The sequence below is a fragment of the Coffea arabica genome, chromosome 3c, assembly GCF_036785885.1.
Source record: "Coffea arabica cultivar ET-39 chromosome 3c, Coffea Arabica ET-39 HiFi, whole genome shotgun sequence".
NCBI lineage: Eukaryota > Viridiplantae > Streptophyta > Magnoliopsida > Gentianales > Rubiaceae > Coffea > Coffea arabica.
Genome location: NC_092314.1, coordinates 11,570,696 through 11,586,860, shown reverse-complemented (window position 1 = coordinate 11,586,860; position 16,165 = coordinate 11,570,696). Strand labels below are relative to the sequence as shown.

Genomic DNA, 16,165 nt, shown 5'->3' with positions numbered 1-16,165 from the left:
AGATAAAAAAGAAAAGTATAACATTTTTAATGCAAACATTGTGTTTGGATAGCCATTATTTGCATGGAAATTATTTGCTTACATAACACATTTTTATTTTTCTAACAATTTTTTTATCTCACATATATCACGTCACAAAAAGTGTGTGTTACAATAATCATTTCAAATAAACTCTTGTCCAAACATACTAAACTTCTTTTCTTATTTACTATGCCTACTTGAATTCTATCAACAGAAAAGTCTAATTTTGCAACAGAGCATGAGAATTGAGGGCAGCAAATCACGCTTGCTTCGTGTTTGTTTGTTAAGCCAGATTTGCTCGAGAAGTTCGTTGGCAATTGGACATTAAATTAGAAGAGAACAAGTGCAGCTGCATGTAGGATCATTGGTAGTACTAGTAATTGAGAATGTGCGTTGCATGTTGAATTGCAAGGAAGGGTTTTAATTTTACTTTGCCAAAAGTTGAAGAGCTATGAATTTAGCGTTGTGAAAAGTAAGCATGCACAATATCAAAGGAGTTAAACCTTTTGTGTTTTTGTGGAATCAAACTTAGAAGCACTCAGCAAATGGAAAATAGAACTGAAAGCAAAGAAACTTAAACATGTAGCATTGTATCTACCTTGACATTTTTGAGTCCCTTAGGTCCAACAGTCATACTTCCCATTTTCCAGGACTGCTTTTCTTGAAGTCAACCAGTGGGTTGTCATCATCTTCAATAGTGATTGGATTTGTTGGATCACTGGACGTGAAAGCTTCCTTGTCATCAACATCTTTTAACAGACAGCTCTATTTTGGTGATTTCTTCAATTTTCTGCAATGCATTCGCTATCGGTGACATCTTTCCAGCTGCATCTCCTGTTATCTGTTTTGGTCTGATCGAGAAATCTCGAACTTCGAAGCCATCATAGTTTTGTATTAAGCTGTATTGTCTCTTCCCTGAATTGAATGTTTTAAAGATATGTAAGCAGTTATGATTTAAATCATACATTGTGTGTAACTAAAATTACTTGCTTTGCCTTGGACTGTACTTGGTCGCTTACAGATTTGTATGGATTCAGATGCTTTACAACCAATCAGCAATTCTGCTTGTTCTTCAAAGACAGCAATGATAGCCTCTACACTATCATCAAATATCTCCACTCTTAAATGAAACCTGCATTTTTTTCACTATTACGGATAGTCAATTATGTATGTTTGTTTTCCACTTGTTTATTTGATTTAGTGCACCACCCTTGGAATGTGCAGTAGAAAGTTTTACAACTTCTGCACCAATTCGGTCGATCTGCAATGGATCGATTAAACATTCTATTAGGGAGCCTGGGCAGGAATCTTTTCTTTTGTGTGGTCAACCGTCCTAAGAGAATTTACTGCAGTCAGATAGCATATGCTACTCAATAGAAGAAACCATGTTATCAACTGTGACAAGATTAATGGAACTGATGAAAACTGAGAAGAAAAACTGGGAACACAATGTTGAAGATAATAAAACTCAAACAGAAGAAACCATGTTATCGACCAATGACAATTCATGGAATTGATGAAGATGAAAAAAGAAACAAAATGTTGAAGTCAATATATGAAAACGTGCATGGAGCGAAAAATGAAACTCAACCATTTTTATGAAAATACTTCTATATGTCACAGTATAACTGTAAAGGTACAAGCCTATCAAGCACAAACCCCCACAATAGTAAAGCAATTGCTGGTCATGTTCACAAGTACCTTTGCACCAACTATGAACAACACTTTGCCGAGAGGACCATATGCAACTATATCAATGCCAATTTCCTTTATTAGATAATACTTACTGAGGGCCGTCATTTCGGCCCTTCTCGGTTAAGTGATTGGTCAAGATAACCCTCTCGGGCCTATGCCACCTCGGCTCGTTGCCTCTCCCATGGAGCTGACCTCAGTCTTCCAATGGTAGCCGAACCGTTCCACTTTCTAGCACCTGACATCGCACTAGAAAAGCTTACTTCTACATGATGGAATGACATGACAGTGATATGACAGAATGGCATGATCATTGATATGTCCTATCTATTAAGCCTAACACTGTCCCCGTCAGTCTCAGATCCATGGAAATTAAAATTCATCATTTTTCACACCGTTCTGTCCACTATAAATACCCTCCCATCCGTAGGAAAGGTATGGACTCACAAACACACATACTTGAGGTTCTTAAATCACTTTTAGTTTGAGATTGAATATCCGAACTGACTTAATTGTCGAAGTAAGGTCGGAGGATAAAGCCCCATACATTGCAGATCTGACAGGTGAATTCCTTCAACTAGGTCTTTCAGCCGAAAGTCACTTCTTCAAGATTGACTCGGTCCAACCATTCGGAAATCACCTCATCACTTACCACTGTGGACTCAGAAATAAAAGTCACGACTTTTTGTATGGTGTGCGGCTGCTTACAGCTTCATGGTGTGTCTGTGGCAACATCTACTGTACAAAGCTTCCCACTACTACTGAAGTGTGAAAGAATCACCTTCTTTTACTCGGCTTCTACCTGCTGAACCAAAGAATTCATCATCCTCTGTTCTTGGCTCCAATGAGCTTGCAATTACGGATTTACAGCCAAAAGAAAACACTTCAATATCAGCTCAGTACGATCATTTCCTTTTCTTTTCTTGCCTTTTTTCCCATTCTGATGACTCTAATTTTATTCCCATTGATATTCAATTGAATCCGCACTTCTTCTGAAAAGAATACGACTGTGCATAGAAAATGAGAGAGATTCAGATGTTTTCCAATTTGTTTAAAGTCTACAGATGTCATCTATGGCATTTACATTTCGAGTTCTCTATGCACTATTTTATTCCAATTTTATTGGTCACATTTTGTGTCATTGTTTTTGTCTAGTAAATGGACTTCTTACTCATTAAACATAGAGCCCTTCACAGGTTTCATACAGGTAGCACAGGCATCATTTTTGCAGCTATATGGTCGACATAAGGGGTCCATACAGATATACACACATAGAATACAAAGGATAAAACATCATATCCATTCATTCAAGAGCTGCAAAAGATATACTCAGCATGTCCTGGTACAAGAACAACCAGTTTTTTCACACGACCCAATCTTTAATCAAATACAGAATCTGTGGTCACCACAAGGATTAACTTTTTATTGGAACAAAGCTATTAAACCCTCAAAGCAATGAAAATGGACCATCAGGCAGATGGTTATAAGAATTATCACCACAACAAAGGTCGTTTTCATGCACTCTTCCATGTTGACAAAGGTGGAGTATCAGAATTTTGCCAAGTGGCAGTGCCGGACCCATATCTATCACCCTTGACTCCAGATGAAGCAAGGCATTCAAGCTCAGCAAGATCCTCTGCTAACAGTTTTACAGATAAAGCTCCAATATTCTCTTTCAGGTTCTCAATCTTGGTAGTGCCAGGTATGGGGCAAACATCACTTCCCTGGTGATGGACCCATGCCAATGCTAGCTGTGATGGGGTACAACCCTTCCTTGAAGCGATGTCATTAACGCGCTCAAACAAGCTCTTGTTATGCTCAACATTTTCTGGTTGTAATCTTGGCAAAAACTGCATCACATAAAATTTAAAATTTCTCAATAAACAGTTATGCAAGCATTTTCAGAAGGAAAAAAACCAATAAACAGTTATGCAAGTATTTTCAGATGGGAATAAAGCAGACAAATTTGCAGCTTGGTAAACTCAACTTACATAGCTTCAGGGGAATGATGGGACTGTGCAAGTTAAGACAAAAATGAATTCGGCTAGGTTCTCTCATTATTCCAAAGTCAGCAATATCTACTGCAGAATGTAGAAAAGATACCAAGACATAGAAACCAATATTACTTGAGAAATATATTAATCCAGTCATGTAGGTTAATCATCATAACTGAGTTACAGCTTAACATAAAAAAGATGACTCACTCTTCTAAGATTTTCCTACACTTCATCTAGTATATTTCTAATTGCAGAACCTATAGGAGGCACAACTCTGGAACGTATTGCCAGAGCGAATAGGCCCTAGTAAGTTTAACAAGCATTTACTTAAAAGTGACTTTAACTTTCTTCAAGCTACTTATTAAGAAAGTCAAGCACCTTACCATAAAGGAAACAAGCTGTCTGTATTAATCGAGTATGAATTGATGAAAAAGTCAAAAGTTAGCAAGTTAAGAAGTGTTATATAAGCACTGATTACTCTAGCATTGCACAGGACAAGAGGACTGGAAAAGAAACATGTTAAACAAGTTGAAGCACAGTTTTATAGTATGCAAATCAAATCAAGATTTTAGCTTTGGCAAATGTTGGCAAGGAGACCTGTTAACAAAGTATCTTCTTTTTTCCTAGTTAGGGACAGTGAGGCCAACTATATGTCAGGCATACATTTAACCCAAAGTCGGACTTGTTACCTTAAGACATAAATATGTTTTGGGAGTCAATTTGGGGGTGTGGATGTCATCTATTATGCATGCCATAAGCATTTAGGCTGGCTGCGTAATTCAAAGCTCTTGCTAGAAAATTTGTGAGAGTTACAACATGCGAAAATGGCTCAAACTATGATCCCTGGACATTAGTTGCAGTCATCTGATTATAAGTTAGTGAGCTAACTGTTGTGCTTTTTAGCTCCCAATGTATCATCTGGAAGATTAGCACTTCAATCAGTACTATCACTTACAGAACTAGACCTAAAGCCTTTACAAGGTTGAAGGATATACATTGATAGGAACTACACCTTCACCCAGAGAGATGGTGGATCCTTTTGAAATGCTTATCTAATAAGGAAAGGGAAATGGTGCTAAAACCTGTTTAGACCCTCCAACTATAACTTGGTAGGTATTTTAAAGGTTATATCTCCAGTTTTAATAGTAATTTAATAAATGCAAGTCCTTATGCCTATGCCTTGAGGCTTCACCTTGGCCCACAAGATACAGCTCGTTGCCTAACTCCTTTGCCTTAAAAAATCACTCTTGATTTGAATGAGCCTCACCAAGGGAAGTTCCTTTGGTTAACAAAGAGTACTCTTAAGCTATTATCATAAGCTGACAAAATTGTAATGTGCCTTTGAATTAGGCTAGCATGTAGAATACGCACAACAATGTCAAAAGACATGCTTTGTCCTTCTCTTCCGTTGAAATTTCAATAACTTTGATTGCATAAGGGAGGTTTAACCAAACTATTGTATTTTGAAAAGTTCAGAAAGTACAGCAAATAGACAAAGGGTAGGAACATCAAGCAAGACAGTTAGTGAATGTGATATAAGTAGATAAATGACAGACTCGTACTAACCATAGACATTCTATAGTAAAATGCACTTGATCATAATGAATGTGCACAAACCTTTCGGAAGTCACCATCAGCCAAATTCTCCATCAACTTTGCACCTGATGAGAAAAATCCTCGTCCAAGTGGACTGTAAGCCACAATTCCTATGCCAAGTTCTCTAAAAGATTGTAGAAAAATGAGTTAGAGTAGCATATTCTTTGCACACCCTAAAGATAGTAAAGCAGAAAACTCCCATACCTGCAAGTAGGAATAATCTCTTCCTCCACATCTCTGGTCCACAATGACCACTCGAGCTGTACAGCTGTTATAGGATGAACAGCATGTGCTCTTCTAATTGTTGAAGCTGAGGCCTCAGACAGACCTATGTACTTTATCTTACCCTCTTCAACCAGTTTTTTAAGCTCTCCTATCTAGGAAAAAGAGAATTTGAAGGAACAGATGCTATTATAAAAAGCTCGTTCAGTATTAATTGTCCCAAGACAAGTGAAATCTAAATGTACGTGGCCGAAGTACATAGTTCATTGCAGTGGTGCAATTTCGATCAAATACACATCAAGCCAATAACATCAAAGATGTAGTGGTAATTAGCTGCCACTAAAGGTTAGTGCTCGAAAGGAAATTGTTTTAACCCAAATAGTTGAAATAGCTCTTCTTGCAACAACAATATGATTCATTTGGCATTCTTGGTTTTTCATAAACAAAGCAAAACTTGTATCTGACCAATCTTGTTTGATTTTGTTCAACTCTGTGATGGACTGAGTCAATGTATTTTGAGAAAATTTCTTTCTAATCCTAAAGAAATCAAGCAATACTGTTTCTGGGCTAAACACTAAAACAGCATAGAAAAAGTTCCACAAATGTTTATAAAAAGGACAACTTGAACCATGCATGTCAACTAATGACTGCCCACATTGCTTAATGCACTACAAGAAGAGAAGCCACAAGGGGGGACAGAAATGGCATATCGAATTTCAACAAGATAGGACATCTCAAATTAAAGACAAAGCACAGGTCATCATATCTTAAAGAAGGTCATACAACGTATAGTAATATGCTAATCAGGCAACAATATTTGTGCACATATAAACAATTCTTTTTCCCTTTTTCCTTTTTGGGATCAGTTGCTGGTACATATATTTCAACACAAGTATTATCATTATCTAAAACACTATGTCAAACTCATGGAACATGCAACTTCTGGACCAATTGCACAGCATATGAAGCTCAATCTCCTCCAAAGTTGAATGCAACCAAATTTCATCTATTCCATTTCTCCTGCATCTAGTATCACAACCAGTATTATCGTCATCTAAATTACTATGTCAAACTCCTAGACCATGCAACTTCTGAACCAATTGCACAGCATATGAAACTCAATCTCGTCCTAAAGTTGAATGAGACCAAATTTCATCTATTCCATTTCTCCTACATCTAGTACCACAACTACTAGTAGATTAGATACAGTTAATTAATGCTCTAACAAATGGCCTTTCTACTGTATTTAGGGCATAAATATCTGTTACACAGAAATAGAGTGTTTGTATAAAGTGATATATCATGACAGTATCTCCATCTATAGTGAGCCAAAGACAGTTGCACCATCAATATATTTGCAATCGAATATTGCACGATTTTCTGGGACTTGGAGGATATTTTTTCAGAGACGATTTAAAAGCTTCCTTTCTTGGTAAATGAACAATATTGTGGATCTCAACTGCAAAGCAGAAGGTGAAACAGGATAGTGGAGTAATTGGTGTCTTCCAGCATACTTTGGGGATGCAAAGCATGTTAAACAAAAGTCAATTGGCTTCTCTCTGGCAGAACATCAACAAAAGCATATTCACAGACACAAATTGAAAGTGGTTCTTGAACAGCAATTGACTAAGTGAATATAGCATTTTAAAATCTTGACAAATATAAAAAAATAAGCACTTCCACAGGGATAAAAGCATAAGATTGACTCTGTTTAGCTGCAGATGTGGCTTTCAGCTTAGTTACCATGTTTATAAATTTACACTTGGCTACAAAACATAAATCTGAAAATTGCCATGCTTGACAAATAAAAATGTCCGCAAAGCTGTACAAAGAAAAAATTTCCTTTTCTTCATTTTTCACATAAGTGACATCTAGTATAAATTTCTGACTTAAAATTGGAAAAGTGACTGATATTTGCTTGCCAAAGTTCCATATTCCTATGTATTGTCAGACCTCTTAATCTGCTTCTTGGGCCTAAAAAAGGTCTCAATCATACAAACCATTATAACAGTTAATCTGACTTACATGCAAAGTTTCAATTCATCAAGCATAAGAATGAACATTTAAAACACAAAAGAAAACTGGAGCAAACCGTGATTTCAATGGGAAGACGTGTATCAATCCGATGTTGATAGTAGAGATCAATGCAGTCAACACCAAGTCGTTTCAAGCTTCCCTCACATGCAGCCCTTACATAAGCTGGATCACCACAAACCTCCCGCTTTCCATCCACAAATCTGACCCCAAATTTTGTTGCTATCTCCACTTTCTCTTGTATCCCTCCCTTCAAAGCCTACATTCATTCTTTCAAAACATTAATCATCCAGGGTACACAGATTAATACATATCAATACAAACAGTTTTACCTGATCAGTTCTCAGGACAGAATATATCTCAATCTTGCCTACTTCTACAAACTAATATTATGCTATTTGTTTCCTTTATATGATGATCCTGTCTAAAGAGGCCAAACTATTTCTAACTCATAGTCTTTCACAACACTTCAGGTTTACTCCTTTTGTTAGGTCTCGACTACTTCTTCGCTATGATCTTCCCAGTAGTTCATATAGGAGCTATAGCCGATTCATTCCTCTAGTTCATTTACAGTTTCCTCTAATCCAAATTTCACCTTGGATTTTGTATAAACCATGCGAAGCAGAGACACAGAAGATACTGTTGAGTCTTTAAAAATATTTTTTTAAAAAAAATACTGAGTCCCAACGCAATATCAATTCCAAAAAGTTAACCAAGGAAAGGAGCTATCTAACCACTGCACTTGCACATTTGTAACTGGGGAGCTGAGAAACTGGACTAAGGTACAAGTACTAAAGCATGATGTACAACAATCAAGAATCATACAGTTCAAGCTACAGTACCTTGCCGACGAGTATTTCGTTGGTGTACGGCCCGTACATCTCGGCGGTGTCGAAATGGGTGATGCCTCGGTCAATAGCATAGTGGATGAGCTTGATCATGTCGGGCTCGGGCTTGGGCGGGCCATAGAAGGCTGACATGCCCATACAGCCCAGCCCCTGAGCTGAAACTTCAAGCCCCTGCGAACCGAGCTTGATTCTGGGCACTTTCACTTCTTCTCCTGCTGCTGCCGCCATTTTCACACACGACAGAGAGGAAAGAGTCAACTCCAGTACAGAGAGGAAAGAGAGGAAAGAGTTGGTGGAAGAAAGTATGGTGGTTGAGCCTCTGACGTAGTAGGTGACAGCTGAGGAACCAATTCGTTAACTACGCATTTTGTAAGCAGGTTGGTGCTTATTTATTGGAAAATTGCAGTTTTTATCCTCAATGTTTGGCCAATGTGTCAAATTAGTCCCTAATATTTATAGGTGGCAAACAAACCCATTTAATTAAATTTACCCATATCCGCTCATAAATAGATGGATATGGGTATCTTAAATTTTTGCATATGAATATAAATGGGTTACTCAATAATACCTATTTAATATATGGGTATTATTGGATAACCCATCAAATCCAATTAACCCATTTAGAATTGTAACCCATCAAACCTCCTCTCTTTCCCCACCCTTTTTTTTTCAAATTTTTCATTTTGTTATGATATTAACTACTTTTGTTTCATTATTATTATTATTATTTGTTGGTTTTATCTTATCATTTTATTTTTTCTTAGTTTGTTAACTTGCCCATTTTTCAGTATTACCAATTTATCTTTTCAAATTAAAAATTTAAATTTACATACAAAAAAAATGCTAGGGTTTCAAGATTTTTTAATTAAGTTTTTATGTTGACTTTTATAGTACTTAGTTCAATTTTTATATTCTTATTGTTCAATTATTAAATAATATGTAATTTTACAACATAGAATACGGATGGGAAAAATTGATAATTAGGCTTATTGAGTATTATAAGTAAATATTTAAAACTAATGATAGGTGCAAAATGTGGTATACATTGATAATTTAGTTTGCAGAAATGAATTTAAATGAGTTTAAAAAAAGTTAAAATTAATGGGTTATAAATGGATAATTGGGTTACCCAATTCAATTTTTGACTTACCCATTTATACTTATCTAATTAAATGGGTATAAATGGGTTGACTCACTTATACCCATTACCCATTTTACCGAACGCAAATCCATCCAAATCACCCATTTTGACACCTCTACTAATATTTCTTTCGAGCAAAATAAATTTAATTTTCAAATTTTCATATTTAAGCAAGTTTAGAATAACTAATACTCAAAATTAAATTCGTGTCATTCAAAAGTTTTGACTTTAAAATTTTTATTCCTAAAGTTTGAACTTTCGATTAATATAGTCCCTTAGCTTTTAAATAAGCATAGTCATAAAATAAATTGAATATGAATTGAATAAAATATGTACTATAACAAATGTGTTCCTAAATACCGACAAAAATCTCAAAAAACACTTCACATCGTAACAAAACTATCCTTTAGCTAAAGAGTGACTCTTTATTAAATTAGTTACAAACTTAAAAGCTATACATGAAAAATATATAAGGTAAAGCTAGCTAAAGAAAAAAGAATATTAATTTAAACGTGTAACTTTAATCTAACTACCATTATACAAATTCTTGCAATACTTGAGGACATGGACTTCAAATGGTTGTAGTTAGAAACTGTTATACAATAACTAGTGAGGTAAATACCAGTAAAAGTGCTTTTAGACAATTTTGAAAAAAAAAAAATTTTCCTTATCTTTCCTTTGTATTAAAACTATACGCTCCACTGATAAATTTTTAAAGCAATTATTTTAATATTCATAACATTGATAATTTTTTTTGAATAATTCAAATAATTCTATAAAATATATATTTCATTTGAAACTTACTTGATAATATTGAAATGTTAAAAAAAAGGAGAAGAAAAAAGAAAGGAAAAGCTATTTGATTATCAACTTAATTTACATACAGTGTATATTGCACATATTTCAAAGGAATATTTAGTTACATGTTTACTAATCAATGTAAGTGAAAAAAAATTATAGAACTCATGGTCTATTAATTATTCATAATGCAAAGAATAATTGCATATATTATGCCAAATTCAAGACCAATAATATGTGCCAAAAAAAGAAAGATATGGAAAAACTAGTGGCATGAATAGATAAAACAAAGAAAATAAAACAAGCAGGAAAAAGAAGTTTAGTTGGCACTCTGTACTTATGTAAGGCAATTCCAATTCAGTTTGTATCTTTTTCCATCCTAAAACCCTTAATATCATTATTTGAAACTTAAAGGACTATAATAATTCAAACTCTAAATAACGGGGGCCAAAAGTACAAACTGAATACTATTGAATAACAAGAAGTTGATTAACCGTTAGAATTGTTAGATTTCTATCAATTATTCTAAATTTGCATAAAATTAGAAACTTTAGAAACCAAATTCGTTTTGATAGTCAAAACATTAAAGACCAATATGGCACATGGGCCATACATTGGAACTAAAAATGTTATTTCTCCCTGATTTATTTGTTTGTTTATTTTTTAACAACGATTAAAACTAATCATTGGATTTGGATGGTGAGGTTAAAATGGACTTTTTTTCTTCTTTCTCAAAACAAAAAGGAGTATTTAATTGTTTTTTCTCAAAACAAAAGGAGTGAGATAGAAGTAGACAACCCATCCATTAGCTTGATGTTCATGATATTGCCACTAATTTGAAAAAAAAAAACCGGAAATGTTCTCGTGTAATTCTAGCACAATTATCGACTTACGTGAATGATAATTGAATACCACATGCTATTACAAAGTTACAAATAAGGTTTATTTTTAGTTTCTGATAAATTTATTTTTGGAAAAAGATTGTGCATCATTCCAAAACAGTCGTGAACAATTGCACCAACAACCATTCTTACCCTCTTTAATTTGATTTTTGAGATTCACAATTTTCTAATCTAGAGATATGTGGAAGATTCTATATTTAGTTATTAATAAATAATTAATTTTTAATATACTGATAATGTATCTATTTTTACTATTTGATGCATAACAATTAATCTGAATCTGAATTTAAAATCTAATTTTGCATATCTATCATGTATCTAAAGTGCATACTAATTAATTAGTACATGAATTATTAGTCCTAGTCTTATTGTTCAAAATTAGCAGCTATTTTACTTTTTTATTTTTTTGAATTCAATTTAACATGCACATTACTGCACGTGACTAAATTCTGTGAATAATTCAAAATAATTCTTCAAATATCCTAAATTTGCTTGAAATTGGACACATTGAGGACTAAATTTGCTCTTGCCAAAACTTTAATGGCTAAAACTACACAGGTACTAAACATCAGGGACCGGATTTATTTTTATCTGAACTTTAAAAACTAAAACCGCACAAGTATTAAATATTAGGGACTAAAAACTATATTTTTCCAAACTTTTTAATCAACTGGATTGATTATCTATCTTGACAATTTAACTCCAATGATGTACAGAGATGCACCACTCATCATATTTTATAAAGGTGAAGTGTTACCCCCTTCACTTCTCTTTCTTGGTGAAAGTCAGTCAATTCTTCTGATGAGTAGGTTAAACCCTTGAATTTAAATGATGTAAGCTCCAAAATAAACAAGCCCCGGCATAAGCCGTATCCTATTTCCTATGATTAGGTCCGGGTATTAGCCCATGCACAAGGTTCTAAAATTGAAACGCCTTATTCTTCGAAACCCGTGGGTTAAGGTTAAGCAAAATATAGTGGAGTAAAATATGTCAATTACTAGACTAATTTTCATTATTCTTGGCTACGATTTAATATATTATTAAGTTTGTAAGGTTCGATCCTTCAAAAAAAAAACTGTAAGGTTCTATATATATATATGTATGTTAGTTTTTGTTAACAAATCTAAGATAGGAATAAAAACAAGAAAGTTGCCAAATATTCTTAATTTGGCCAAGTTAGTTTTATGTATTTCTAACTCAATATTACCTTTGTCACTAATTCCTTTGTTAGTTCTCTTTCCTAATCAAGATAATTCAAAGTTATCAATCCAACTCTCAGTCGGCACCTAATTATGATTTGTTTGGTTCTCAAGAGTTTTGGTACATCCGGAGATGCAACATTATTAGAATAACCTAATAAGTCTTACGATAACGTGCTCCATCACCATCTGCTATATTAGAATAACCTTAGCTAAGAGAACTTTCTACTCGATCTTCATGACTTTTCCACCATTCTTTCTGTCAATGATCCTGCTTTCTGAAGCATGTCTAATCCAGTTATGATCCTACTTTCTGAAGCATGTCAATGCTCCACCACCATTTTTTCCACCAACTGCAAGCTGTTGTCAAAATATACACATTCATGGGATCTTGTTGATCTAGCTAGCTCTTGGAAAATCCGCTCTGGATAAAATACATACGTGAGATCGAGACTCGATCTGATAGCACCACTGATCAGGGATACAAGGGCTTATCTAGTTGCCAAGGATTTTGCAGAAGAACGTGTCATTCATTATGAAGAAGCATTTGCCCCTATTTTGTTTGGATACTATAGTTCGAAGTTTGCTTGCTATTGCTGCTGTTTGGCAATAATTCAACATTTCAAATAGATGTAAATGTATTATTTCCTGTTTGAATTGCAATTTTCTAGAATTTTTATAGAAAATATACTGTAACGATTTGATATATGTAAGGGGAAAAAAAGTGATTGAGAAATATGTTCACGAACCATCTAGAAATTTTTTGATGAAAAATGGCTTACCAAACAAGGAGCAACTCCTCGAAGATACAATCCAAAAACATCATATCTAAAAAAAGTGTCACAATATTTTTCTATAAAAACTCATAAAAAAATGCAACCCAAACAGGGCATTAAATTTTGAGTGGAAATTTTTATGTAGGGAAGGAAGATTTGGGTACAAGAAAATTAATATAAGAGGAAAATATAATATGAAACTATCGAGTTCGACAAAAAAGCTAGATAGGCAACGTTTGCAGGAGCCGAAGGAAAGAGTTGTGTATTGATTTGGCCATGGCGGAGAAGAGGAGAAATATTGGAGCGATGGGTGGGGGCAGAGAAGGAAGTGAAGAGAGGCGGAGCTAGTGGAAAAGGGAGGGAGAAGAAATTTGGGTTAAGTGAGGAAGGTGAGACTTAGAGGGTGTTTGATAAAATTAAAGTTTAAAATCTAAAATTTGAAATCTGAATTCATTAGCTTATTGAATTGTTAAATATTAAATCTAATATATTTGAGTGTATATCACGTTCAGCGATAAGCTAATAGTTTATCACTTAATTTTGAGAGCATGTTTTGTCTAGAAAATTCAGTATCACTTAATTAATTAAGATGTTCAATTTTTTATTATCAAACCATCTGAATATGTTAAGATCTGAATCCATTAAATTTAAGTATTAAATTATGTTATCAAACAGAACCATAGAAAATACTAATTAACCGGACAAGCCTATAACCTGTTTATCTTTTGGAATAAGTCCATAATTGTAAGGATGAGATATATCCATAACTAGAACATGTTTCTTCTCCATCTCCACCACCATGAACTCAATCCACAAGACGTTCAACAAGTTGGCGAGTTCTCCTAAATTATGATCCGATTAGATTCACTCCAAAGGAGAATCAAGAATGGTTTAAGGCACATGAGCAGAGAGAGTTCGTTTATGAAATGCATGTAGCCCCAGAAATAGATTCAAATTTTCAAATCAGTGAGGCATTTTAACATTCTTGGTTGGGCTCCAATATTATCTCTTCCAAGTTATATCTATCCAACTTTGATCAAAAAGTTCTACGCCAATATAATGAACAAAGGTGGGCATAGTAGAGAGGTCATCAAGTCTTGTATCCATGGGAAGCAATTGACAATCACTCGAGATACATTGGTGGCTCATCTTGGGTGCAATAGTGAAGGTCCAAGCATTGACTTGAAAAAGGAGTTTCACTCACCTAATGACGGTTGGGATCCTATTTTAGTCATGATGCGCTTTAACCAATCTTTTGATTACACTAGAACTTCTCAAAGATCTACACTCACAGCTAGTACATTTGAACCACGCCATCGGTTGATCCTACATTTGTTTTCAAGAAATGTGATTCCCAAGAAGAGTAGCATGAATGAAGTCTGCAATAGTGATCTTTATTTCTTGGATCGAATGTTCCACAATCGAACTTCTCCATATGCTTAGATTCCACTCTTGAATATCATTATCAACTATATAAAGACGGTTGCTAGGCATCATACTACCAATTTTAGGTTTGGGTTCCCACTCTCTTATCGTTGCTATTTGAATAAGAGAGAGTTAATACAAAAGACATGGAAAAGGTGCATGTGAGGGTTATTTATGAGATTAATGAATATACTCTACATGAATTGACTATAAGGGCTGCTGATATTTTTCATCCACCAAGGCCTAGAAGATCTAGCCAAGCAAGGGATCAGTAGTCTTCATTGTCCACTCCATGAAATAAAGATGAAACTAGCTCTTCAACGTCTGCACCACCACTGCCACCTCCACCTTCCCAATCAAATTGGTAGCACCTTTTCAACATAATTAATTGTTTTCAAACCCAGGTGGAGGAACACTTTGATCAAATTGATGCCAATTTTGAATGCTAAGACATTCGAGTGCGTCGCATCGAGGATCACTCGGGCAATTCCCAACTCTAACCATTCACTCATGCACCTTCTAGTGAGGATTAAGGATTTCAGGGCACTACAGCCACTTCTGGAGCCATTGCCTCAATTTTGCTCTCTGTTTCTTTTTGCTATTGTCCTTGTTTCAATTTTAGTAGTATTTCTTTTGCTTTATGGATTACTAATAGTAGGACTTATGCCGTGCTACTTCTGACTTATCTACAGTATTTATTAAGCAGTAGACTAGATGTTTGTAAACTCATGGTTGCACTGGCCTTCATCCTTTGTAGTTAGGGAGTATTTCTTTCTTTTGTTGTTTTATCTTTCCCACACATTGAAGACAATGTGTATTCTAAGTGTGGGGGAGGAGATATTTACGCTTCATGAATTCTTGTTGGCCTTGATATTGGACATGTTAGTTGTGCTTGTATTTTTGAAAATTTTGAGTTTGTTAGCAAGGAGTTTCGCCCAGATATAAAGGGAAATTCTGTCAAAATTTTTTTGAAAATCTTGTGCCAAATTGCAAAATTACCCCCAAAAGTTTTCAAAAGTTCACTAGTTCCTGCTATTAGAATTGAATTTTTCCTATATTTTGAAATAGATTTATATGACTAAGGAAGTCAATTTCATATTTGGCTTGGAAAGTATTATTATGTGATTAGAATTTTTGCATATTTTGGTGAAATAGAGAAAATTATGCCTAAAATTTTGTTGTTAAAAAAAATTTCTTGCTTTAATAGATTTCATAAGTAAATGATTGATATAGTTAATAGAGTTATTCTCTTCCTATTCTTTAATTTCTTGAGGGAATTCATCAACCTTTACCTTGATTAAAAAAAATTGTGTTCCTCATATGATTTAAGTACTAAGTAACCAGGGGTTAGTATATACAAATGTTAAATTTCGCATCAAAAGGTATTTAAATTAAGAGTATATAATGTAGATTGAATAAGTAAGGTTTTGAGTAACTAGGGATCTTCATTTAAAAATATCGATTTTCGCATCAAAAAGCCTCTTCACAATTTGAGAGAGCTATTGATAGTAAAA

The 16,165-nt window shown here is 34.4% G+C and overlaps 1 protein-coding gene across 1 annotated transcript; it reads right to left on the bottom strand.

Annotated features, from left to right (window-relative positions):
- Positions 1–2,990: 2,990 nt before the first annotated feature.
- On the bottom strand, positions 2,991–8,758 carry LOC113734645 (probable aldo-keto reductase 2). Its single transcript, XM_027261262.2, has 5 exons — positions 8,405–8,758; positions 7,621–7,821; positions 5,511–5,683; positions 5,328–5,430; positions 2,991–3,563 (listed from the first exon to the last, which is right to left on the bottom strand). The coding sequence occupies exons 1-5, from the start codon at positions 8,636–8,638 to the stop codon at positions 3,228–3,230; spliced, it is 1,047 nt and encodes a 348-aa protein (XP_027117063.1). The 5' UTR covers positions 8,639–8,758; the 3' UTR covers positions 2,991–3,227.
- Positions 8,759–16,165: the final 7,407 nt, after the last annotated feature.